At 42.3% G+C, this 13,550-nt stretch overlaps 1 protein-coding gene across 2 annotated transcripts in view; it reads right to left on the bottom strand.

Moving 5' to 3' along the window:
* Positions 1-609: 609 nt before the first annotated feature.
* TMEM150B (transmembrane protein 150B) overlaps positions 610-13,550 on the bottom strand; it is a 136,412-nt gene continuing 123,471 nt past the window's right edge. For both annotated transcript variants that reach the window (XM_085616375.1, XM_085616376.1), the window contains 2 exons: positions 7,898-8,075; positions 610-4,281 (listed from right to left, as the gene is read on the bottom strand). In XM_085616375.1, the coding sequence (XP_085472501.1) occupies positions 4,085-4,281; positions 7,898-8,075 (375 nt within the window). In that variant the 3' untranslated portion in view covers positions 610-4,084. The remainder of the gene's footprint in view (positions 4,282-7,897; positions 8,076-13,550) is intronic.

Genomic DNA, 13,550 nt, shown 5'->3' with positions numbered 1-13,550 from the left:
GGTCAGAGCAGGTGTTAAAATCCTGCTGCTAACGTACCTTATCACATGTTTTGTGATCTTATCGCTGATCTGGCTGGTCATTGAGAATATTGTGGAGTGGTGTTGTCGTGGCTTTTTGCATGGGAACGCCTACTCTGCATCTCATAAGCGTTAGCTGCCGGGATCATCTGTGGCAATGTTTTTTGTGACTGCTATCGCAGGTAAAGTGGTGATATGGGCTGTTAGCAGCAGCTTGTGAATGGGGCGATAAATTTATCGCGACTTTGGCTGCGCTAAAGTGCCGATAACTCGGTGATAGATCCTTGAGAATATGCCCCACTGTTTTTTAATAAAATAGATTAATGTGTGATTGCAGAGAAGAAGCATGACGTCTTTTACAACTATTTTCCCGTGATTAGATATATTTGAGCGTACAAATCTCAGTATGTAAAGTGAGGTAGCCCCATACTACAGCACTTTCTGAAAGGTGCACATATCGCATGTGGCGAAAACAATTTACCAATTATAGGTAATAAAGGTAAGGTTACCTCCACTGATGGTACTACACAAGGCAATGCAAATCTTTTCACAAACGCAACATAATACCTAATTTCGAAGAAAAAAGTGCTCTTTTTTTGTTGAAAAATAAATTTTTATTATAAATTAAAATGGGGAAGTGTGCTGGGGTCCACACCCCAATCATTGGGGTCCTTTTTTCCATACACTTGTCAATATGTCCAATTTTCATCCCCTATCAATCGTTTTTCAGAACCTCAATTCTAAAAATGTATATAAGCATCAGTACCACTGTTGGCATTTAAAGGGAGTCAGTTGAGTTACAGCCAGTGCAAATCAGCCAAGAACACTTCCCCACATTTCATTCTTCAAGTATAATCCATCTTTGGTCATTAAACCCTACCTGTGCTGCATCAGTAGAGTGGAGACTTACAAAGCAGTGATTGCATGTTACATATAAGGCACCATCACGGTGCTAAGGCACGATCAAAGGACATATTGTGCTTGGCTGAAGACCATGCTCTCTACGGCCTATGTTCTTGTCTGTTCTTGGACAAATATTCTTTCAGTTGATCAAGTCCTATCCACGTTGTGAGAAGATATATCCTTTGATTGGATCACAATCCTAATGCTAAACAGATCACCCCAGAGGGCGGCCTCGGAGGAACACCATTGGTCCTTCATGAGCAGCAGGCTGAAACAGACATATAAAGAGAGCCATGACAAGCAGTCCCTTCTCTATTTGAAAAATAAAAATAGAAAATTCTATCTAGACGTCCAGTGCAGATCTGCCCAGTTGTGCCTCCATCAATGTTCAACGTTGGCCATTCTGTGCCTGCAATCATCAAATCATTCCTTGTGTGTTTTATTTGGGGCAGGGTGGGAGAATGTATCAGCATTGGGCATGGACAGGGTCCCTGGTGCTGTGAGGCACTTTCCGCTGCAAGGATGGAAAAGTTTTGTAATACACAGTTTCCAAATCATATGACAAATTATGTGGTACCTAATTGACAGCTGACAGGAGCTACTTTCTGAATATATATTTACAACACCCATGATGAAAGAGGCATACCGTTTTTGACGGATGAAAAATCCAGATATCGCAACGAAATAACAAACACTCTGGTTTGAATTATACTGTTATTAAACAACACATATTTGGGTGTTACTGCTTAGGACCACATCTAAGGGAACTGGCCCTATGCCCGACCCGAAAGCCGGCACCCAAAATAAATTGTTATCTGAATAAAGGCAGTATGAGCCTACTGTAGTCATTTTGGCTATAAAGCATGTGTGCTGATGGCATTTTTATCTATTAGAGCGGGGAGTATGGCTTGTGCTGAAATTAGCATATTACATAGCAGCTGCTGAGAATTCTATACTATGAAGTATTTCCCATAGAATTACATGATTTTAGATGGCCTGGGTATGGATGGTGCCTCACATCATGTGTAGTCATTAGCAGGAGCAGGTGGTTTGCAAGGCACGTAGGTAAACACGTCAAGGAGCAAAAGAATGAGTAAAAGTTTAATGTGACCGTGTTACATGCCCAGGCACCGTCTGGAGTTCCACTGAAACCTTACCCTTTGACTACATGGCATTTGGGACCATATGTATCAAGCCTTTTTCCCGTTTGAAAATGAGCAGATTCTCAGAATCTGCCCGTTTGCGAATGGGAAAAAGCCTTTTGGGATGTATCATCCCAAAAGGCCATCGCAAAATAGAGAATCGCTAAATTTGCGAATCTCTATTTTCCGAATGCAATTATGGAATTGCAAATTGCGACTCCTTAAATGCAATTCTGGAAGCACAAGAAATTTTCTAAATGGCCTTAAGGAATTGCAAATTACCCCCAACTTCAAGCTGGTGGTAATTTGCGTTTTTCTTTAAAAAAGCAATTTTTTGATTTTTTAAAAAGTGCCATATGTCGCACATACATGCCCTTAGGGCATGTATGTGCGTAAAATGTGCACACATACATTTTTCAGGGGTGCAACAGGGTGTCCTTTTGGCATCCTTGCAACCTTGAAATTGCATTCTCAATTTGCGATTCTCTAATTGGTAATTGCAAATTGAGAATGTCTTCCCATTCATTCCTATGGGCCTCCTGTCCCATAGGTATGAATGGGAAGGTATTCCTTATTTGTGAATCTCAATTTGCGATTCGCAAATAAGGAATATGTAGGATTCTCAAAATTTTTAGCAAATCTGCCATACATTGCATTTTGCGATTCTCTAATTGCGATTCGCTATTAATCTCAATTTGAGAATCGCAAAACTCTTTTTTGATACATATGGCCCCTAGTCTCTGCAGTGAATAAAGAGAATAAAATAGCTGGAGTACAGGGACGTCTGAGAGGTAGGTAGGGATAGGGTAATGTCGGATGCTGCCTGCCAGAGGCGTAGTCAAGCACTTGTATTAGGATGTTTCTTGCAAGTCTTTGAAGATTTAACTGGATCGCATTGTATGACTTGTGATGGCCATCAGCTTCAAGAGATGTCTCTAAATCATCTTTGTAAGGGGTGCTGAAGCCAAGGTGTGCTGTAATTCAGCAGTGTGTTGGAGGGCAAATACAAGATCTGTTTGCAGGTCAGCATTACGAAGCAGCATCACAATGTCATGATTCTATATTGCTATGGAAGAGTGCCGCTCTATGTATTCACTCAATACCTCTATAGTGAAATTTAGCATGATGTATTGACTCGAGATCACCATTACGTAGGACTAAATAATGTACAAAGCCTTTCCAGACGTGGGTAACACAAGGCATTGACTCAACATCTCTATGTAGTTGGGAAGTGTAATGTGTTGATTTAAGATCAGTGAGAATGCTAGGGCTTCAACGGCACCAGCAATGCAGTAGGAATTCAGCTAAAAGTAAACCTGAAAGCTAGTACCCAAGAGAGAGGTCTGCACCTATCAGCCAAGTGCCTGTAAAAAACAGTCAGCACCCGTAAGGAAGGCCTGCACCATGATGAGGCCAGTATCAATGATAGAGACTAATCTGGAGATAACCTGGAGGTTAGCACCCATAGTCGAGGTCGGCAACCGTGATGGAGACCAGCACCTAAGAAGGGGAACTGCATTAATGATGGAGGTTAATATAGAGTTTACATGAAGGCTGACACTCATGACAGACACCAGCACCCATGGTGATCAATAATGTACGGAACACAGAAAGGTCAGCAACCATGATGGCTGTCACCGGTGGTATGATGAGAGCCAACTCCAATGGTGGAAGATGTCCGTGGAGATCAGCGCCCATGATCAAGATCACACTGAAGATGTCCATTGAGGACAGCACCCTCAGTGGACTTTAATTGTAGAATATTTGTTGAGAATCACAGTCATTATGGAAGTTCTACTAAAGATCTTATGAAGGTGGAGAAAAATCTATAGTTGTCCTTGGAGGGTTCATGCAGGCTAGCTCTCATAATGGAAGTTAATCTGGAGTTCTCCATGGGGGCCAGCACCCATGATGGAGATTAACTGGGAGATCTCATGGAGGCCTGTCTTATGATGGAGGATAGTCTCCATATCTCTTGAGAGTCACTGATCCAAGGGTTCCTAGGCAGGAACAATGGTAGACTACACCCCCAGGGTGATGGTGGAAACTTGCATCTCGTTGGGTATGCTAATCACTGTCTTTTGAACATGAAAGAAATGACCATCGATATGCCGGAATTCCACTGCGAATAAGGCGAACAGCAAGAACAGGAACATGGCAGCAATCCACTCACAAATAGCGGCTGCACCTTTCATGTTCTGTGAATGGAGAACCCCCACTGATGATGTTGTTAAGGACATGTCACAGATGTGCAGCAGTTTCTGACTTCAATTCATATTGCTGTTTTTAAACCACTTCTAAGAAAATGCTTTTTTCTTTCTCTCATTTGCCTTTCTTAGCATTCTTTCTACCGAAACCCCACGCATTCCTTAAAAGTCAATTCACCAAATTGCCTGGGGTAGCGAAAGTGACATTAGACGAACACTGACCTTCAATTTCACTTGCACGCACGTGCTTACACATACACACGTTCAAACTTACACACACACTCTCTCTCACGTAAACATACTCATCGACAATCACACACACAACATAGTTTTAAAGCATTTTTTATTTGCCTCAACTGCTAGGGAAGGTCATATTCCAGCTAATTGTACTCTATTTTTTAAAACACTGAGGGGCATATTTACAATAAAGTGGTGAAGCGTGTTGTTAAGCCAAGAGGGTTATCAACGCGCTTTGTCACTTTAGAAATGCAGGACTGCACCATATTTACTAGAATATGGTGCAGCCCTGCATTTCCCCCTGCGCTGGCGCTAACTTTAGCTCCCTAGTGCCAACGCAATGTGTCTGTATTGAGGTGAAGATTGTTTATCTGCAGGAAGGTCACCCTTCTTGCACAGAAACAATCTTTAAATGCCGTTTTGTAACTTCTATGTGTGCTGCTTAATGCAGCACACACATAAGTTGCAAACTGCATTTTTTTTAAATAGTTGTTTATGAGCAGGAAGTGGTGCCTTCCTGCACATAAACAATTATAAGCATGTGTGCTGCACAAGGCAGCACACATGGAAACAGTAAAAACAAGGAGAAATACAGCATTTTTCCTTGTTTCGCCTGTTTAACACCAAATTTTTTCTGGTCTTAATTTTGGCCCTGCTTCTATTTACGCTGCCCTTGTAAATAGGGGCCAGCGTCAAAATCAATGGATGTTGCAGTGGAACGCCCACCACAACACCGATTGCCCTCCCCTTTCATGCTAAACTCAGCGTGAAAGGGTGCCTTATTTGCAAGGCAGCGTTAAGCCATGTAAAGTGGCTAATGCTGTCTTGTAAATAAGGCGAGGCCCCTATCCTCGTCACAACATCACTGAAAGTGACATTGTGGTGGTGATTGGGACTTGTAAATATGCCCCTGAGGGCCTCATTTATGAGGTTTTGTCGTAGGGCAGTGGCGCAGACTTTCCTGCTGTGCTGCCCTACGGTAAAATAAAAGGGCAGGAATGCGCCATATCTACAAGATACGGCGCATTCCTGTCTTTTTTCCTTGCACCGGCGCGCAATAGGATACCATGCGCCAATGCAGGCACCTTTGCAGCATGGTGCAAGGGTGCCTGGGTTATGGGGATGATTTTTTTTTTGCAGGAAGGGAATCCTTCCTGCACAAAAACAATCACAAGAGGTTTTTTTCTCTTTCTATGTGTGCTGCAGAATGCAGCATATATAGAAAATGGAAAACGAGGAGAAATAAAGATATTTCTCCTCAATGTGCCTCCCTGAGGAGGCGTAAGTTTATGGCGCTGCCTCAGATTTACGATTTTTCATAAAACTGGGGCAACATCAAAAAGCCATGGATGTCGCTGGGAGCACCCCCAGCAACACCCATTGCACACCCCTTTAATGCAGAAAACTGTGTTAAAGGGAAAGATATTTACGAGGCAACATTAAGCCAAAAAAGTGGCTTAGTGCAGCCTCGTAAATATGGGGCTGGCTCCTGCGCCACAGAACATCACAAAAAGTGACCTGCGAGTGAAAAATGAAGCATTATTCACTATTAGTGTTAAATAAACAAATTGCAAGAAAACAGAGTGGAGCACCAATTGACATCAAGCTGCCACTGTGTTCCTGACACAGATCTTGCTACCTCTGAGGCCAGGGTCGCAAACACAGTACAGGTGTTGCAATGGGCAAGCCAGGGGTCACCGCTGTGAACTCTGGGGGACATTAAATGATGTCCATGGCCGATTCTCATTTATCTGTATTATTTTTACTCGTACATCATGCTTCTCATTCGAACATTAATTGCATGCCATTTTCCGTCTTTTCGCTCTTATCATTCATAACGTATTCCCCCCTCTTGCTTTGTTGTCTTTTATTCTTCGTTCTGTCTTTGCTTCTGCTTTTCTAGTTATTTTTCCATATTTCTCCTCTCTTGCATGTGTGTCCATTCCTTTTTCTTTCTGGTCTTTAATTTCCTTTTTTTCTAATTATATTTGCTTATCTATTTCATTCCTATAAACATTCCTGTAATTTTATAACATTTTTCCTCTTTTTCCTTAGATACCATTTTCTTTCCTTCTCTTTCTTTCTCCTGTTTTCTTGGCCATAAATACATTAACTCTTTCTCTTCTACTCCATTTCTTTTTTTAACCTTTTAAAATCTTTGTTTGCTATTTCTCCCAAACACCTTAGTTTTATTCCCATCTTTCTTTATAGGTCTCATCTCCAGACAGCGTCTAGCTGTCTGTTGTTGAAGACCTGTTCTGGACAATGCCAATATTTATAGTGGGATTTGGACCAGTTCACTGCTCACCATTGTTTAGCTTTCTTATCAATCTCATTTTCTTGGTTCTTATTCGATGGTTTTCCTCCCTGTTCTCGTATTTGTCTGTCCCATGGAGCATAGCATCTTTTTAATCCTTTTGATTGAATGACTTGTGTCCTTCCACTGCTCACATTCAGGGAACTTCTTTTGAATTTTTCTTTCAGCACTCCCTGAGAGTAAATGTGTTTGTTTTGTGCTCACCTTCATGTACTGCTTTCCCCCTCTAAGACCTGCACCCCCAACACCCATCCCCCCATGCTCTTCATGTTGCTTCCTCCTCCCCCAGCTTGTCCGTTGGTTACCCCATCCTTCCTGACTTCTATTTTGCCTGGTATTTATGTTTTCTAATTTCCCTCAGTGCCGCAGGGTCGTCTGTTGCTACCCCTGGCTTGGACTTCTCCCTCACCTGGTCCTCCATTGCTCACACCGCTCCTATCATGAGCTTGCTGTTGGGCTGTTCTTTTTAGAAAATAAGCTTTTGCACACATTTAGGTTATTATTTTTTTTTTTTACAGCTCCAAGATTGGCGTCTGTCATCTTGGGACAGTAACTGAATACAATAAACAAAATGGAAGCTGCACATGTGCATACATGATCACAAGTGATTAGGCTTTTCTGTGTACACATCATTGTGCTTTTTCATTTTTTTTGCCAATGCTGCACAGCCTTTCTTTTTTACTGATGCTGAATAATATTGGCAAAAGCACTGGCAAAGCCAACAGGTCCTCATTGGCAGTTAAAAGACGGGACCTGTTGGCTTTGTCAATGCCTGTTTCATTTTCTTTATCATTTTCTGCTTTCTGGCTTTATCTTTCCCCTCTATTTCTATCTCCTCAAATGTTTGTTTCTCTTGTTATCTTTTATCCTGTATTTGTTTTTATTCCTTGCTGTTACTTCACTATCTTGCTTTGTTTTGTTTGACCTATTTTCATGTTACACTAATGGTAGTTTGTTTTTCTTTCCTTCTTTGAGCTTTCATCTCTTTGCAATCTCTCTATCACTCTCTTCTTTCTAGTAGTCTTGCTTCATGCTGCAGCACTGTACATTGTGATAAACACCAAAAAGGATACTCATAATGATCAGGACAGTACAGGCGGTGCAGAGAAGGAACCGGAGGGGGCCGACCCATCGGCCACCGTATCTTGGCTTCACTCTATACGTCATGATGGTCTGCAGCCAGAAGTATGCCACGCCCACGAAGAAAGCCAGGATGGCCCCGACAACGTGGGCCTCGAACTGGTTAGATTGCTGTTGGAAGAAATTGGTGACATGAGTTGTTGCTTTTTATTGCTTTTTAAACTGGTGTTTTTCGTTTTCAATATGTCCATATATATATTATCTTTGACTATGACGCTGAGATACTTTAGGGAGTAGCACGCAATGGAGAGGGGGTACTGGAAGCCACTACACAAGCAGGGATTGTGGGATTTCCCACTCAGTCACCTCAAAGTTTCAAAAGTGTGGGGCAGGGCAGTCGCAAGAGCTAGAGGGAAGGGGGCGCTTATCCACCAGTAAGGGAAGCTGTGTCGCCAGTGTATTAATAAAGGGTGAAACCTCATGTAGAGAATTCCATGTCCTATTTACTGTTGACTATTGTATCTGGCACTCCTTATCACTACTGTATTGTGTGCCGCTATTGGTCCTTGTCTGGAGTTGGAAATACAGGTTGGAGCTGGCTGACACCCAAGAAGTATTATTGGTGCTAAAGGAAAGAATCAAAAAAGATTCCTGAAAATTAAAATAAACAGTATCTAAAGGCAGGCATTAATAAAACAGCAGGTTTTCTTTTTTTCTGGAAACAAAGACTAGGGTGGTGCGTCTAATTCTGGAGGCTTCGACTGATGACATGGAGTTCAGGAGACCCTATAAGGAACATTGGGCCCATTAACTCGGCGCGATGAAGACCTCTGTGTGCAGTCCTCGCGTATGGCGGTCAGGACTGGAGACCACATTTTAAATAAGATAGAGAGACTATGAACAGCTCTCTACAGAGATATCAAAATGGGTTAAAGTGAGCACCAGTAAACCTACAAACAGCTATGTAAGGACTTACATCTATGTAGCCCACAGGGAGGAAGGAAGGAGCACATCATAGAGCAGTTTCAACCGCAGGACGGTCAGGGAAGCAGGCGTTCCCATTGGAGCGCACTGGGCGAGAAAGAATGGTCCAGTCTGGGTGAGGAACACAAAGCCGGGATTAAAACTGAGCAGGAGTCTAGTTCAGTGGATCGGGGTTTGTTGGTTGGGGGTAACACAGGATGAAGGGTAGTGGGAAGTAGAGAAGTATGAAAACTATGTACTCTGGGATACAACATGGCCAACAGGGAGGCAATGCATTCTACTGGCGAAGCAGCTGACTTTGGGCTTGAATCTTAGCCTTGGCACTTGGCTGAAAGTTATGTGATTTAGGGCACATCACTTCATCGACCTCTGACTAAAATGTAAATTTGTGAACTGTAAATATGAGAAGTAATGTAATTGTGTGATAAAAAAAAGTTATAATGTACAGCGCCCTATAGCGCCCTTTCAGGGTCGGTGCTATAAAAAACCAATACATATATATTTAAAAGAGTTGGTCTGCAGGACTGGGGAAAGTTCAAGGGTATTTGTCATGACAACATGCCCAGAAGGTGAACTTCCCATGTGGTACATTCCAGTGGATATAAGAGGCCAGCTAATGGAGACCATAGGAGGCTGTGCCCCGGAGACGTCATAGAACCGATTGGGGTGCTGCTGTGCATCAACAGTAAACATGGAAGCTCGTCAGGATCTTTGGCAAACCACAGGTGTGTGAACAGAAATATCACAGGCATGTTTAATGGTTGCAGTGCTAGTGAAGGCAAATTTGTACCCACCCCATCCCTCTTTGACTTATCATCAGATTGAACTGCACCCATCATCCTGCCGCTTGAGACATACTTTTACACCACTTGCAATCTTTCATTTCAAGCACGTGCTGGTTGACTTGGAGTCTGCCAGATGTGTGCTTTGGATGGCAATGCAAAGGATCTTCAATGGTGGGTTTAAAGTAATCCCAGGATGACATACTGGAGCATGGTTCTTTTGAGGTGGGGCATGTCATCAACGATGCATGTGTTTATCAACAAACAAGAGTATTGTTGCTTAACCATCAAGAGAGAAAAATGGGACCTGAAAGTAAAGATTTTTTACCTACATAAGGGATACTGCTTGAACGAAGGTGTTGCCTATGAAGACCAACTAGAATCATATCTTGGATTGCCAGAGTACTACTGTGCGTGTAATGAAAGACTATTATGAAAACTCTTGATGGTGAAAAGGTTTTCATGAACTTATGAATGTCGAACATGTTTAAGGAGTTGAGAGTGCATGTTGAGGGTGCCCCAGCATTACAGACCTTTGATATCAAATACTATACTCTTGTTACCCACACTGCCAGTATTACATGGTGCTGAGGCTGGGCGGAGCTAGGTACAGAAGGTGGGAAACTTGTAAAATTCCTTCTGGGACACTCAGCGAGACTGTGAAAAGGCCTGATACCATGGGAGGCTCTAGCTGTGTACTGGGTGTCAGCTCCTTTTAGGACACATTAGAGTGGTACAGATCATAAACCTTTGGCACTAAAAGATGTGATCTAACACCATTGTCTCCTAGCAGGGGCCAGGAATGACATGCATGAATGGCGAAGTGAATGCTGAGCTTTCAGGGGTATAGGATTGCTCTGGTGTTTTTTGGGTAGAACAACCAAGTTTTCGATTAGTTAGCAAGGTTGAAGGTTCATGAACAAATGCACCCCACTGACATTTATAGAGAGGGATTGTGAAGATGAATGGCTGGAGTAGAGTGGCACGGCAAAGCTGAACGGAAAAGGTTTAAAAACTCACAAAGGGTTTAAGTTGTAGGCAAAAAATATTTCTAAGGGCTGCCTGCAAGTTGAGATTTTAAGGGGCTAACAGTTAATCGATGATGAATTTAGTCTGAGTCGTTTGGACTAGAAAGAGGTGCGAGATTGATAGCGCTGAATGCTGTGAAACCTCAGGTGAGTCAATTAACATATCAAGGTGCATTGAGAAAGGTGCAAAAAACAGGTGGTGGTAGGCAGCCTATATTTTTTCACCTTCTTTGTATTTGCCCCATTTTTGGTTTCAGTTCTGGTTTTAAAATAAAATAAAAAAGAATAATGGTCTAGGACAGAAGGAGGCGCGGAGATAGTTGGCAAGGAGAGCAGGCCTTGGGCCATGAAGGACATGCTGTGCCAGCCTCACCCACCATCCTTGGAGCGCAGGAGCATCCCTGAGAACACCTTGGTGTAAAGGAGTGCAGGATGGGATGGGCCTTCTCCATTTTTTGAGAGAATGGGGGGGGGAATCTGCTAGTGCTCCTTGAGAATCATGAGAGATGGCTGCAAATGTGTTGCTTATCACCAAGAACAAAAGGCGGTTATTAGGATAGCTAACTAGTATGATGACTAGTTCTAATTAACCACACTCTTCAACTGTTTCAGTATAAGACAATAAAAAGGATTGCTTAGAGTCCGGAAATTCTAAATATTGCTTTCAACTGGACTTGTAACGCCTCAGTCAAATGGAGTGTTTAATTAGCATTCTATCTGTAAGCATGAACAGCACTTGATATTTTCATACTATGCTTAATTACAACAAATAATGCTGCTATATTAAGCTTTGAAACTTAGATAGGCATGCCAACTAATACCATTGTCTGTAATATTGTCAAGACTTGAAGAAGCATGCATAGTATGGAATCCAGCAGGCTTTAATTCTGATAAATCCATAATAGATTTAGCTACAACAAGTAAAACTCCTTTGATGAGCCTTCCTTTCGATGCTGCTGAAGCATTTGATAGGGTCAGCTGGGCCTTCCTACAATGGTTAATTAGGCAACATGAACTAGGGGAGGATTTCTCAAGAGCAGTGCCAGCGAGATATAATAATCCTACTGCTAGGATTTTGGTAAATGGGAATCTCATGGATCAGATAGAAATCGAACGAGGGACTCGCCAGGGATGCCCTTTGTACCCTTTTCTCTTCAACATATATATTGAGCCTTTGGCAACAAAAATAAGAGCAAGATTTATACCAGTGAAATGGTTACATCCCGTCCACAGATTTCTAAAACGTTTGTGGAATTCGGTGAATTACCAGGACACCTAGTCAACCAGCAAAAAAAGGAAATAATGGAGAGAAACACCAGTTTTTTAGCCCCTTGAAGAGACCAGATACTTGGGGATTCGGGTGGTACAGAATCTCAGTGACATGGCCCAGGTAAACTTTGCAAAAGTAAAAAAAAGAAACTATAAGTCTACTGAGGACTTGGAATAGTCTCCCTCTATCCTTTCTAGGCAGATCAAACTCACTGAAAATGTCCATTCTTCCCAAGTTTACGTTTATTTTTTATACAAACCCCCCGGGAATTTAATCTGGATGCTGTTAAAAAATGGCAAGGAATACTGAGCAGTTTTATTTGGGCACATAAAGGGGTAAGGATCGCTTGGAAAAAGTTACGCCGGAGAAAAGATCTATGGGGGAATCACAAGTTCTGATCTGTTAATATATTGGCGGGCCTTTCAAAGTAAGACCTTCAGATCTCTTCTCTTGGAGAATGCTCTTTACAGCCCACTTTTTGAGACCCTAACAACGGAGAAAAAAAAATGGCAAAAATACCATATGTAGCTTATGGTATCAGATTAGACGGTCCTTGACAATACCTAGTTACTGTGCTTCCGCTCCAATCTGGGACTCCCCAGAGACTCCTATGTGCCTTGCAGACAAACTGCCAGCCCTGTTGGGGCAAGTGGGGATAAACAAATGGGGTCAACGTTTGCATGGTAATAGATTAGTCTATTAGGAAATGTTAGAAAGAGCAACAGACGGACGTCTCTCCAAGTTTAAATATTACCAACTCTTGAGCTCGGCAAATGCTTTGAGGAAAACAGGAGTACTGAGGACTTTGAAAGGAAGCCCCAACTAAGATCCCCTCAGAAGAAGGAGGTTGCAAAATGGTATTGGGTATTGATCGAGGCTGGGGAAGAACCCTACTCCATGCTGGGAGAGGTCTAGAAGAGGGACCTGCCATGTTCAAAGTTGGAAGATTTATGGCAAGTATTGATGACTATATTTTGGTCTACTGTAAAGTCTGCACCCCTCAAGGAAAATTATCTTTTCACAGTGCACAGGGGGTACTGGACACCAAGGAAGCTGTCTAAGCTGGGAATGTCCTAAGTGTGGTGAGGAAAGAGCTGATGATGTCCACATATTTTGGCGGAGCCCTCTGATAGAGTCCTTCGGCTGGAAGCGGGTAAGACGGTTAGAGAGATTATTAACCAAGATATTAAGGTAAGCCTATCGATGGCAATGTTTGGGGTAGAAGAGGGAAGGATTAAGTTATCCAAGAAACAAAAATCTTTATTGTTTATGTTAATGTTGCTGGCAACGAGGGGGATTTGTATAAAATGGGTACTGCCTACTCCTCCAACTAAATTGGAGTGGGAGTCATCACTTTGGAGAATAAACTCTTTGGATGATGAGAGTTCTTTAAAGAAAAAAAGCCAAGTTTTGGGAGAAATGGGAAGAACAGTAAGAATCAAGAAAGGAGAGCAAAAGCGTTAAATGAGAAATCGGTCCCATGATTCAAATATTAATAGCTAATTCTCAGGAGTGAGAAATTAACCTTGAAAGATTTAGCAACATGGCTGGGGGGCTGGTTTAGAGTGCAATACAAACTCTC

This window comes from Triturus cristatus, chromosome 7 (genome assembly GCF_964204655.1).
Source record: "Triturus cristatus chromosome 7, aTriCri1.1, whole genome shotgun sequence".
Classification (NCBI taxonomy): Eukaryota; Metazoa; Chordata; class Amphibia; order Caudata; family Salamandridae; genus Triturus; species Triturus cristatus.
This window is presented reverse-complemented; position numbering and strand designations above follow the sequence as displayed.